The following is a 12,177-nucleotide window of genomic DNA, read 5'->3' on the forward strand; positions in this document are numbered from 1 at the left end:
TGCCATTTTATACTCAAAAGTAAAGCTGCATATTCAGTTTTACTAGCTAATGCCAAGCTTTCATTCCAAAATGATCACACCATTTATACACCCATGAGCAGTGCATAAAATGCCCGATCTTTTAAATAAAACTTACAGAAGTGAAATCAGGTGAAAAGAGAATTAACAGTAGCTATGAATAGGACTGAGGAGTGGGAGTGTGTGAACAAAGTTACAAAAATATCTTCAGGTGAGTGGGGAAGAAGAGGTAGTGGGGCTGTGCTCTCTCTTCTTTTAAACTGCCTACCTCTGCTTAGTGAGAGTGAAGGGCTGATCACACGCATAGATGAATGAGACTCGCTCATTCGTTCTTGGCTTGTGTTTGTGGTGCTCATAAACCCACACAACAAAAATGTTTATTATAAGAACATATGAAGAAAATGTTGAGAAGATTGAAGAAAAGGGCTGACAGCAAAGCAGTCACTGTGAAGACTAGCAAGATGCCCCACAATAACAGACTGAGGGTTGTTTTCATTCTAGAAGGCATCCATCCTCAGACATCGAGTTTACCTTTAGAGGCTGGTATCATCAGAGGTATCGAGTTTATGTCTCTATCAGGTCCTTTGCTGTATGATCCTCCAGAAGATAAGATGTCATATCATCTCCCAGGCTGTGACAGATACCACAGGACACTAAAATAAAGGAAACCTTCAGTCAATTACTTGCAATGTGCGGATGTCGTCTGCAGGCTAGACTTAAGCGGTAGCAGAAATTTCTCAACACTTTCATGATGGTGTAAGACATGGCATAGTCTTTTCTGTAGTGAAGTGAATCACTCTACACTAAGGGATAAAACCAAGCATTCAGTAATAATGATGTTATTTATTAAGAATAAAATCAATTTTTCCAATTATAGAATTGATCCATATCATTTTGGATCATTTTTAAAGTATCTGCTCAGCCTGAAAGCCAATGACCATCCCCTTTCTCTAGGAAATGAGCCTCTGAATCCCTCACTACTCCATTATAGGGATGTATTGGTGATAGGAACCAACACATCAGTAATTGGGTTTATAGTCTATGACCCAGTTCCTACAGTCACTGCTCATTAGACCAGGGGTAGACAACTGTCTTAAGCTGGGCCAATCAAATTCTTTCCTCCAGGCATTTGGAAATGGGACTAAGAGACTTAAATTTAGCCTCTGTGGATGACTAGAACTATTACGTAAGCTTGGGATTTCTGGGATGGCTATATTCTAATTTGTAGCCTAAATAACTATGGAAATTCCATCTGCAGAGTCACTTCAAACCTCTTTTTCTGAATTGTAATATCCAATCTCCTGGCTTTAACTACTATAATACATATAGTATTTGCCTCAGAACATTTGTACTTGGCTGGAATGCTCTTTCCCTTACTCTTCGCATGGCTAGTTCCTTTTTATCCTTCAGTCTCTCAGCATCTTCTCATCTGCCAATAGGACTTTCTCTGACTTTGCAACTAGATTACTTCCTCTATCGTGTTGCCCTGTGTATTTCACTAGTACCACTTACATATCCAGAAACGACCTCATTTATTTACACTTATTTATTGCCTCCTCTTACTAAAACTTAAGGGCTTTGACAGCAGAAAATTGGTTTTAAGAGAAAATCTCTTACTTGACAACTCCTAGAAATGCGGCTCCTCTGTCTAGGCAAGAATACGGGAGTGGGTTGCCATGCCCTCTTGCTGACCTGGGGATGGAACCTGAGTCTCTTTCGTCTCCTGCACTGGCAGTGAGTTCTTTACCACTAGCACCGCCTGGGAAGTCCTTAGAATGTAATAGGCACCTAATAAATATATATTGAGTAAGTGAATGGGTGAATGAACAAACAAGTCAAGAGACAGACCAACACTGAGTGGTCGAGTTAAAAGGTACTGAAAGTTTCCTGTCCCTGATTTTAGTCTTCCCCAGCGCCTGTCTCTGTTCCTGCCCTTAGGTTCTGCATGAGAGTATTATGTCCTTAAAACAAATTCCCCTTTTTGCTGAAACTAGCTTGACTTGTCAACTGAAGAAGCTTGTTCATAAGCTCATTGTGAACAAGCAGAGAAATACAAAGAAGAAAGTAGAAAGCATGATGGAGAAATTCTATTACTGGGAGAAAACATTAACATTTTGTTGATTTATTTTCCAGACAATTTAACTTGAATTGAATCATTCATATTCTGTTCTGTGATGTTTCATTTTTTAAACTACAATAAGTGGAGAATATCTTTCAAATGACATAATTCTAAATGGATCTATACAGATTTCTACATTAAGGAAGCTGACAATCACCCAAAAGTTTCACATTTGACAATAATCCCAGGATAAGGACAAAACGGAAGCAACCAAGGAAACCATTTTGTTTTAAAGTCAATCCTCACGCTGAAAGCTGCTTTTATGTCTGCTATATTACCCCATTTTCTCAACCAGTCTATGGTAGAAAAGTAAGATAAAAGGAAAGGAGGGTTGACTACATCAGAGACCTGTCCTCTCACCTGAAGCCATTTACAAAAATGAAGCTGTGGTAGAGGAAGAGATTCTGTGGTTCTTTAATACTATTTGGACCCAGAGAAGAGTGTCCTGGTTTATGACCATTCCAAAATACACCACCAAAGCTGTATAGTACTGTGGAGCCACTGAGAAGCACCACTGAAAGTGGTCAGAGAAGCACCAACAATGAAATGGAGGCTATCAGAAGGCCAGAAAGGAAAACTCAGGAGAGACTGGGAAGGGACATCCAAAAGCAAAGAAATGATCAGATCTAAAGGCTCAGGAGAAAAGTGGAGAGTAGAGGTAAAGAAGAAGACTTTATCACTTGTTTTGCACTCCATGGAATAAAAGACAAAAATAAATTTGTGGCAGTGATACTCAGAATTGTAGTATACTGGGGCAAGGGTAGGTGAGTGAGGGCAAAGAATAACTCATTCATAGTGATTGCTGAATAAAACCAGTGTGATGACATAAAAATCAAAATTATACAGCCAACTGTGCTTAATCTGATTTTATACTCACCCCTGATTAAAGCTGAAGAAAATGAACCGTAAACAGTGACTGTGGTCTAAAGCCTAGCAATAAGAAAGACATGATTCACATCTTTCTTTTGCTGTGTGACCAGGGATAAGTTACTTAACCACTCTGTTTATTTTCCTTACCTATAAAATAGGGATGAAATACTCATCTCATATTATTATGATTAGGGTCAAATGAAATAATGCTTATAAAAAGTGTACATAATGCTTGGTACTTAGTATAGCCTCCATATTAGCTAAATGCTAGCTGTTTTTGTTGTTTTTGCTGAACTAGTTTCTGGCCAATTGATAATTCTAATTGTATTTATCAGTATAAGTTAATGATTTGTATTATGATATATATATATGTAATGTTCTTATATGTTGGTTAGTATAAGTTAGTTCTCTATGGTATTTGAACATCACATGTCTCTTTACTAGCCTATCAGCTCTTTTGAGGATATCTTTGTTCTTAACAGAGTGCCTGGTATCTGCAGATACATCATAATTTTTCAACTAATGTATCACTATTATATTGGGTTGTGATAGAAATTGTTTTCCTTTTTAGAGTTGCTTTTAATAATTTTACAAGGTTTTGCATTAATTCTCTCTCATCTCTAAGAACACAGTGAAGTGAGAGCCATAATGGTGTCACTTACATGAGCCTAAGAGAGAAAAAAGAAGAAAACTGCAAAAATCAGGTGAGAAATCTGCTCAAAGGATTGTCAGTAGCATTTCAGTAGAGCAGAGGAAATGATGTTGTAAAAATACTTCCATCCTCTAAAAATTCATGGATTAAGTGGACCTATGTGTTAAAATATAGAAGTAGTGTTTTAACTATTTTAAATTTAATATAGATTGGGAATTCAGGTCTTTCCATTGCATAAGAAGTTAACTTTAACAGGTCTGATAAACAGACAAGTCCCTGAAAGGGGGCACTAAAGTTGGGCTCCTTTGAACTGAAAATCTGGGGGAAGAAAGGGACAAATTGTGAATGGATCTTAGAGAAAATAATTTAACAATGAGTGAGGGAACTGAGGAGGAGCTGATCTTATTTAAGAGGACAGAAAGGAGATGTAAGCGTTAAGAAAGAAACTTGGAGCAGAGACAAAGAGAAGCTTTGGAGAAAAGTATAGGCTCTGTAATTTCAGTGTCCGTTGTACGAATGCTCTGAAAAGATGACAGGAATGCCTAGAATTTGGATTGAACTTAATTTGGCAAATGTTACTGAATACCCATTTGGTGCAGTTGTTACATGGAGAAAAAATACAGCCCTCAGATTTGTGGTTACCAGAGGTGGGAGTGAGCAGAATGGGAACTGGATGTAGTCAAAAGGTACAAACTTCCAGTTTCATGTCTAAAATAAGTAAATGCCAGGGATGTAATATACTTGATAAATATAATTAACACTGCTATACATTATAAAGTTGTTAAGAGAGTAAATTTTAAGAGCTCTCATCACAAGGAAAAATGTAATTTATATTTCTTTAATTTTGTGTCTATATAAGATGATGTATATTTACTTAACTGTGATAATCATTTCACAATATATGTAATTCAAATCATTATGCTATACAGTGTCAATTATGATAATAAAAAAAATGTAGTTTCCCACAGAAAAGAAAGAAAAATAAAGTCCTTGCCCTGAGGAAGTGAATAATTAATGACGAGAGGAGAAATGAGAAAAGCACATCTTTAGCTGTAAGGTGAAATATAAAAAGTCAGTCTTAAAAAAAAAAAGTCAATCTGAGAAGAGCAAAGCAAAATGAGAGTACAGAGGAAGACTGAAATTCACATTTACTTGAAGGATCAGTAAAGCTTTACAGAGGGAAGATTGTTGGGGTCTGGAGGGATTTTGCAGGTGGAGATATAGAATGGTTTATACAGATAGAGGACAGTTTGAATAGAGTCAGAGACGGGCAAAGAGCAGGGTGGTCTTCAACAGAAGCAGGTAGGCAGACAACTTTGAGTTGTAAGAATTCAAGTGAAAGGAAGCATATGTTGGAAGACCTTGCATATAAACTAGAGGAGTTATATTCATTCTGCAGAGAATGGGTGAGAATTACACATTTTGAGCATAAGAACAATAGTGTTAGGACTGTGGAAAGGCTTTAGGAAGATTCATCTGGAATAAGTACGCTAAAAAGACTGGCAGAGAGGAGCATTAGGATATTGCTATGGTTCAGGAAAGTGACCTTGAACTAGGAAGGACGGTGGCAGGGAGATGGAAGACTGGGATAGATTACAAAGACACTGAAGAAGGAAAATCTAAATACTTGCCAACTAGTTGGATGTGGAATGGAGTGAAAAAGGTGACAGGATTAAAGAAGACCTAGTGATATTGCGTCTGGATGCCTATCAGACTGGCAAAATACAGAATTCTCCAGGTAAGAATATTGGAGTGAATAGCCATCCCCGTCTCCAGGGGACCTTCCTGACCCACGCTGCAGGCAAATTCACCAGCTGAAGCACAAGGGAAGCCCAGTGGCATTGTGTCTGGATGCGTGGGAGACCAGCGCAAGACAAAATGAATAAACCTTTTTCACTCCTCTCAAAAACCCCAGGGAAAGAAATGGAGGACTATAAACTTGTATTTGATACAAACTTACAGTTCTTGCTTCCTCTAGAGAGCTCTCTCTTATTCTTTTCTCTAACTGTTTTGGTGTCCTCCAGTTCTGCAGAATCCTCTTGTCTTCCTGGCTTGTTAAGAGAGGAGTTAATACAGTTCTGTTTAGCTCTTAAGATGTTAACTCTTTGCAGATCAGAGCTTGAAGGCCCCGCATTTTTTCCTGTTTCTGTTGTGGTTGGAGAAAGAGCAGTTAAAACATCCTTTAACATACCAACTTCTCAACTAAAGCTAAAGCTGAAAAAGTATCTATTTGATCTGAGATTAACAGAAATGTGTTGGTGTTGGGAGAAGGATCTTTGAATCACTTCCAGAAGGGCAACAACAGTGGGATATTTTCTGGAGCCCTAAGATCTCTTTGAAGGTAACAAACTCTGCTCCATTGGTGGGATCAATGTGCCTACTCAGTCCATGTGTGCCAGGACCCTCTCAAGTAAAAGAATGTATATATTTTATCATTGTGATCATAGTTTTCAAACCAAATACTGGGATGTAATTATGCAACAATAGAACTTGATATTTGAAAATCGGATGTTCTTTAAAATTCTGCATGCTGGTCACTACATTCATACTATATATTAAGTGAAATCTAGTTTCAACTGTTATATGAAATTCTTTAATAAAAAATATTTATTTTATTTGGCTGCACAGGGCCTTAGTTACTGCATGCAAGATCTCTCATCTTCACTGTAGCATGCAGACTGTTTTGTTGTGGTAGGTGGGATCTAGTTCCCTGACCAGGGATCGAACCTGGACTGCCTGCATTAGGAGCTTGGAGTCTTACCCACTGGCCCACCAGGAAAGTCCCCAAATTCTCTTTCTTAGGCACACTCAGTATATACGTTGAAAACAGATTCCCAGGAGGGTGAGCGTATGTTTAATGGACTCTATGTGACTTCCCTATGTCCTATGAATAAACTAAGAGAGACAATTAGGATTTATAAAGATTACTCAGAACACAGTAAGTGTCCCAGTGAAAACAAGAAAATCCAATTTAATATTTTCCCCAAGTCTAAATGTCAGAATTATAAAAACTGGCTTTTTCGGCACCCAAGATTACTTCTTGCCCAAGCAGTTTCTCAGGGATCATGGGTCTTCTCTCCTTTTTCAGCTTATTTAAGCAGAATTAGCTCTGGGCAAAATTTTGAAGTAGGCCAAGTTCGTGTTTGGTGATTTTTTCTCTTTTTTCTGAGTCTCTGATTTTTTAAACGTTTCCTCCTACTCCTTTCAGACAACAAGTTACCTCGTTTTTCCCCTGACATCCTCATTACATTTTAGAATGGATTTATATTATTTGATATTTTTTTCACTAGGCTTAATATGCTTTTTAAAAACAATCATTTTAATTATTTCTTTATTTTTGGCTGCACTGGGTCTTCATCGCGTGGGCTTTCTCTAGTTGTGGCAAGTGGGGGCTACTCTTTGTTGTGCTGAGAGGGCGTTTCATTGCAGCCACTTGTGGAGCACAGGCCCTAGAGTTCGGGCTCAGCAGTTGTGGTACACAGGCTTAGTTGCTCCACGGCGTGTGGAATCTTCCTGGATCAGGGATCGAAACTGTGTCTCCTGCACTGGCAGGCAGATCCTTATCCACTGTGCCACCAGGAAAGCCCCAGGCTTAATATACTTCTAAATGTAGACTATAAGGCTTTGTTCATTGTTAAAGAAATATAAGTTTCTGTACCAAGAAGTTGGAGATATAATAATACCATTCTGATTCTAAAAATAACTCATGTTCATGGTAGACACAAACAGAAAAATAAAAAGAAGAAAATTAAAGGCATAGACAATTGAAATAAAAATAGAATCATTTGTTTTCTTTTTAAATTTACTAAATTTCTTAAAAATTTAGTAAAATACTCATAACAAAATGTATTATCTTAATAATTTTTTAAGTGTATAGTTCAATAGTGTTAAGTATTGTTAACACACAAAATTCAACTAGAGTAAATTTTAAACATCTTATTGGTTTTCTTCAACAATCACAAATTAGTCAAAATTCTATCTAGCAGACCAAAAAGAGCTCCAAGGAGCTGTACAAAATGAGACCTTTACAGGCAGAAGGCAATGGGAACAAGGAAGTTATACCAGACAGAAGAGTGCTTAGTTATTGCATCCTTTAGGGGATGGGTCTATCAGGCAGGTACCTAAGGGGAATGAATTAGGCAGTTCCCAATTGGCTAGTTTAGGATTCCATTTTTGGAAGAGGCAAAACTGTAAGTCAAGTGTTGGTTTGGTGACATGGGGCTTAGGATAAGCAACTCCATTTTGGTTGGGCCTGTTGTCTTTTTTTTAACAGTATATTCACATTGTTATACAATCAATCTCCAGAACCTTTTCATCTTACAAAACGAAACTCTATGCCCATTAAACAACTCCCCATTTTCCCCTCCCTCCAGCCCTTGGCAACCACCTTTCTACTTTGTTGTTTTTATGAGTCATCTATTTTTTAAAGTTTTCATTTTTTAATAACTAATTATAATGTAAAATGAACATTTAAAAATATTATTAAATATTCTATTGTATAATTAGAAATGACTTCAATATTCTAGTCTATAAATGTATAATAATCAATTTAATCAATTCTCCATCGATGGGCATTTAGATTATTTTCATGTTTTTTTGCCACTATAACCATATTGCATTAAAAATCCTCATAGATACATCCTTGCTTCCATCCATATTTATTTTTATAAGATGAATTACTAAAAGTAGAATTGCTGGGTCAAATTGAATGCCTATTTTTAAGGCCTTGGATGAATGTGAAAGTGTTAACTGCTCAGTCATGTCTGACTCTTTTCGAACCCTGGGCTGTAACCCACCAGGCTCCTCAGTCCATATTTCCAAATTGTCCAACCAACTTTCAGAAAAGCTATACTAGTTTATACGTCTGCCAGCAGTATCGGCTTCTTCTCATCTTAACAGTAGGAGTATATATATTTTTTTAAACCTATTTCATAGTCAAAAATACTAATTCACTATCCTTTTAAAATACATTTCTTTACTTGCTAGTTGCCTTGAACTTTTAAAATATTTATTATCATTATATGTTTCTTTTATAAGTCCCTGATACATTAAGAATATTACATTTTTTGCATGTTTTCTATTTTGGTTGTTATATGTCTGTTGTAAGTATTTTGAAACAGATTGAAAATAAGAAAAGAATTAAATAACGTCATTTGCAACAACATGAAAAGTTTTATATACTATTAAACCTATGGCGTTCAAAATGGTAGCTACTTGCTACATGTGGTTATGAGGCATTTGAAATGTAGTTAGTCTGACTAAAGGACTGAGTTTTTAGTGTTATATTCTTTTTTCCTTGTACACATACTTATTTCAGGTGTAAAACAGTGATTTTTTTTTAAAGTAACTTCACTAACTAATGAAACCATCACCATAAATTAGTTTTAGGACATTTTCATTCCCCAATTTTATATATTTTAAATTTAAAATTGAAAACTGATACTTGATTTAGATATTAGAAACCTTACACAAAATTAACAAGGCTTTCTTTTGCTTTTCAGTACTCAGGTAAAGGGAAAGTAAGGGGTATGAATTTATACCCCTTTCCTTTATTGCTCAAATCTACCAATTCAAATGCATGCCACCTTTCTTTGTGATATATTACCCCTAATTCAGCATTTCTTCAAATTCCCCAAATATATCATTTTTTGACCCCTACTATTCTGTTTTTAAGAAGCTCATGATATGAGCCACAGTCAGCTCCTGGTCTTTTTCTGACTGTATACAGCTTCTCCATCTCTGGCTGCAAAGAATATAATCAATCTGATTTCAGTGTTGACCATCTGGTGATGTCCATGTTTAGAGTATTCTCTTGTGTTGTTGGAAGAGGGTGTTTGCTATGACCAGGGTGTTCTCTTGGCAAAACTCTATTAGCCTTTGCCCTGCTTCATTCTGTATTCCAAGGCCAAATTTGACTGTTACTCCAGGTGTTTCTTAACTTCCTACTTTTGCATTCCAGTCCCCTATAATGAAAAGGACATCTTTTTTGGGTGTTAGTTCTAAAAGGTCTTGTAGATCTTCATAGAACCATTCAACTTCAGCTTCTTCAGCATTACTGGTTGGGGCATAGACTTGGATTACTGTGATACTGAATGGTTTGCCTTGGAAACGAACAGAGATCTTTCTGTCGTTTTTGAGATTGCATCCAAATACTGCATTTCGGACTCTTTTGTTGACCATGATGGCTACTCCATTTCTTCTGAGGGATTCCTGCCCGCAGTAGTAGATACAATGGTCATCTGAGTTAAATTCACCCATTCCAGTCCATTTTAATTTGCTGATTCCTAGAATGTCGACATTCACTCTTGCTATCTCCTGTTGACCACTTCCAATTTGCCTTGACTCATGGACCTAACATTCCAGGTTCCTATGCAATATTGCTCTTTACAGCATCAAACCTTGCTTCTATCACCAGTCACATCCACACCTGAGTATTGTTTTTGCTTTGGCTCTATCCCTTCATTCTTTCTGGAGTTATTTCTCCGCTGATATCCAGTAGCATATTGGGGACCTACTGACCTGGGGAGTTCCTCTTTCAGTATCCTATCATTTTGCCTTTTCATACTGTTCATGGGGTTCTTTAGGCAAGAATACTAAAGTTACTAAAGGGAATGGGTTTGCCATTCCCTTCTCCAGTGGACCACATTCTGTCAAAAACAAGACCGGGAGCTGACTGTGGCTCAGATCGTGAGCTTCTTATTGGCAAATTCAGATTTAAATTGAAGAAAGTAGGGAAACTAGACCATTTAGGTATGACCTACATCAAATCCCTTATGATTATACAGTGGAAGTGAGAAATAGATTTAAGGGACTAGATCTGATAGATAGAGTGCCTGATGAACTATGGATGGAGGTTCGTGACATTGTACAGGAGACAGGGATCAAGACCATCCCCATGGAAAAGAAATGCAAAAAAGCAAAATGGCTGTCTAGGGAGGCCTTACAAATAGCTGTGAAAAGAAGAGAAGTGAAAAGCAAAGGAGAAAAGGAAAGATATAGGCATCTGAATGCAGAGTTCCAAAGAACAGCAAGAAGAGATAAGAAAGCCTTTCTCAGCGATCAATGCAAAGAAATAGAGGAAAACAACAGAATGGGAAAGACTAGAGATCTCTTCAAGAAAATTAGAGATACCAAGGGAACATTTCATGCAAAGATGGGCTCGATAAAGGACAGAAATGGTATGGACCTAACAGAAGCAGAAGATCTTAAGAAGAGGTGGCAAGAATACACAGAAGAACTGTACAAAAAAGATCTTCACGACCAAGATAATCACGATGGTATGATCACTCACCTAGAGCCAGACATCCTGGAATGTGAAGTCAAGTGGGCCTTAGAAAGCATCACTATGAACAAAGCTAGTGGAGGTGATGGAATTCCAGTGGAGCTATTTCAAATCCTGAAAGATGATGCTGTGAAAGTGCTGCACTCAAAATGCCAGCAAATTTGGAAAACTCAGCAGTGGCCACAGGACTGGAAAAGGTCAGTTTTCATTCCAATCCCAAACAAAGGGAATGCCAAAGAATGCTCAAACTACCACACAGTTGCACTCATCTCACACACTAGTAGAGTAATGCTCAAAATTCTCCAAGCCAGGCTTCAGCAATACGTGAACCGTGAACTTCCTGATGTTCAAGCTGGTTTTAGAAAAGGCAGAGGAACCAGAGATCAAATTGCCAACATCCACTGGATCATGGAAAAAGCAAGAGAGTTCCAGAAAAACATCGATTTCTGCTTTATTGACTATGCCAAAGCCTTTGACTGTGTGGATCACAACAAACTGTGGAAAATTCTGAAAGAGATGGGAATACCAGACCACCTGACCTGCCTCTTGAGAAACCTATATGCAGGTCAGGAAGCAACAGTTAGAACTGGACATGGAACAACAGACTGGTTCCAAATAGGAAAAGGAATAAGTCAAGGCTGTATATTGTCACCCTGCTTATTTGACTTACATGTAGAGTACATCATGAGAAATTCTGGGCTGGAAGAAACACAAGCTGGAATCAAGATTGCTGGGAGAAATATCAACAATCTCAGATATGCAGATGACACCACCCTTATGGCAGAAAGTGAAGAGGAACTAAAGAGCCTCTTGATGAAAGTGAAAGAGGAGAGTGAAAAATTTGGCTTAAAGCTCAACATTCAGAAAACTAAGATCATGGCATCGGGTCATCACCTCATGGGAGATAGATGGCAGAACAGTGGAAACAGTGTCAGACTTTATTTTTTGGGCTCCAAAATCACTGCAGATGGTGATTGCAGCCATGAAATTAAAAGACGCTTACTCCTTGGAAGAAAGTTATGACCAACCTAGATAGCATATTGAAAAGCAGAGACATTACTTTGCCAACAAAGGTCCGTCTGGTCAAGGCTATGGTTTTTCCAGTGGTCATGTATGGATGTGAGAGTTGGACTGTGAAGAAAGCTGAGGGCTGAAGAATTGATGCTTTTGAACTGTGGTGTTGGAGAGACTCTTGAGAGTCTCTTGGACTGCAAGAATATCCAAGCAGTCCATTCT

At 37.7% G+C, this 12,177-nt stretch overlaps 1 protein-coding gene across 1 annotated transcript in view; it reads right to left on the reverse strand.

Moving 5' to 3' along the window:
- The window catches only part of RPGRIP1 (RPGR interacting protein 1), a 52,449-nt gene extending 51,819 nt beyond the window's left edge, over positions 1-630 (reverse strand). The window contains exon 1 of the mRNA XM_070292468.1: positions 550-630. Within this exon, the coding sequence (XP_070148569.1) occupies positions 550-568 (19 nt within the window). The 5' untranslated portion in view covers positions 569-630. The remainder of the gene's footprint in view (positions 1-549) is intronic.
- Positions 631-12,177: the final 11,547 nt, after the last annotated feature.

The sequence above is a fragment of the Ovis canadensis genome, chromosome 7 (assembly GCF_042477335.2).
Source record: "Ovis canadensis isolate MfBH-ARS-UI-01 breed Bighorn chromosome 7, ARS-UI_OviCan_v2, whole genome shotgun sequence".
Taxonomy (NCBI): Eukaryota; Metazoa; Chordata; class Mammalia; order Artiodactyla; family Bovidae; genus Ovis; species Ovis canadensis.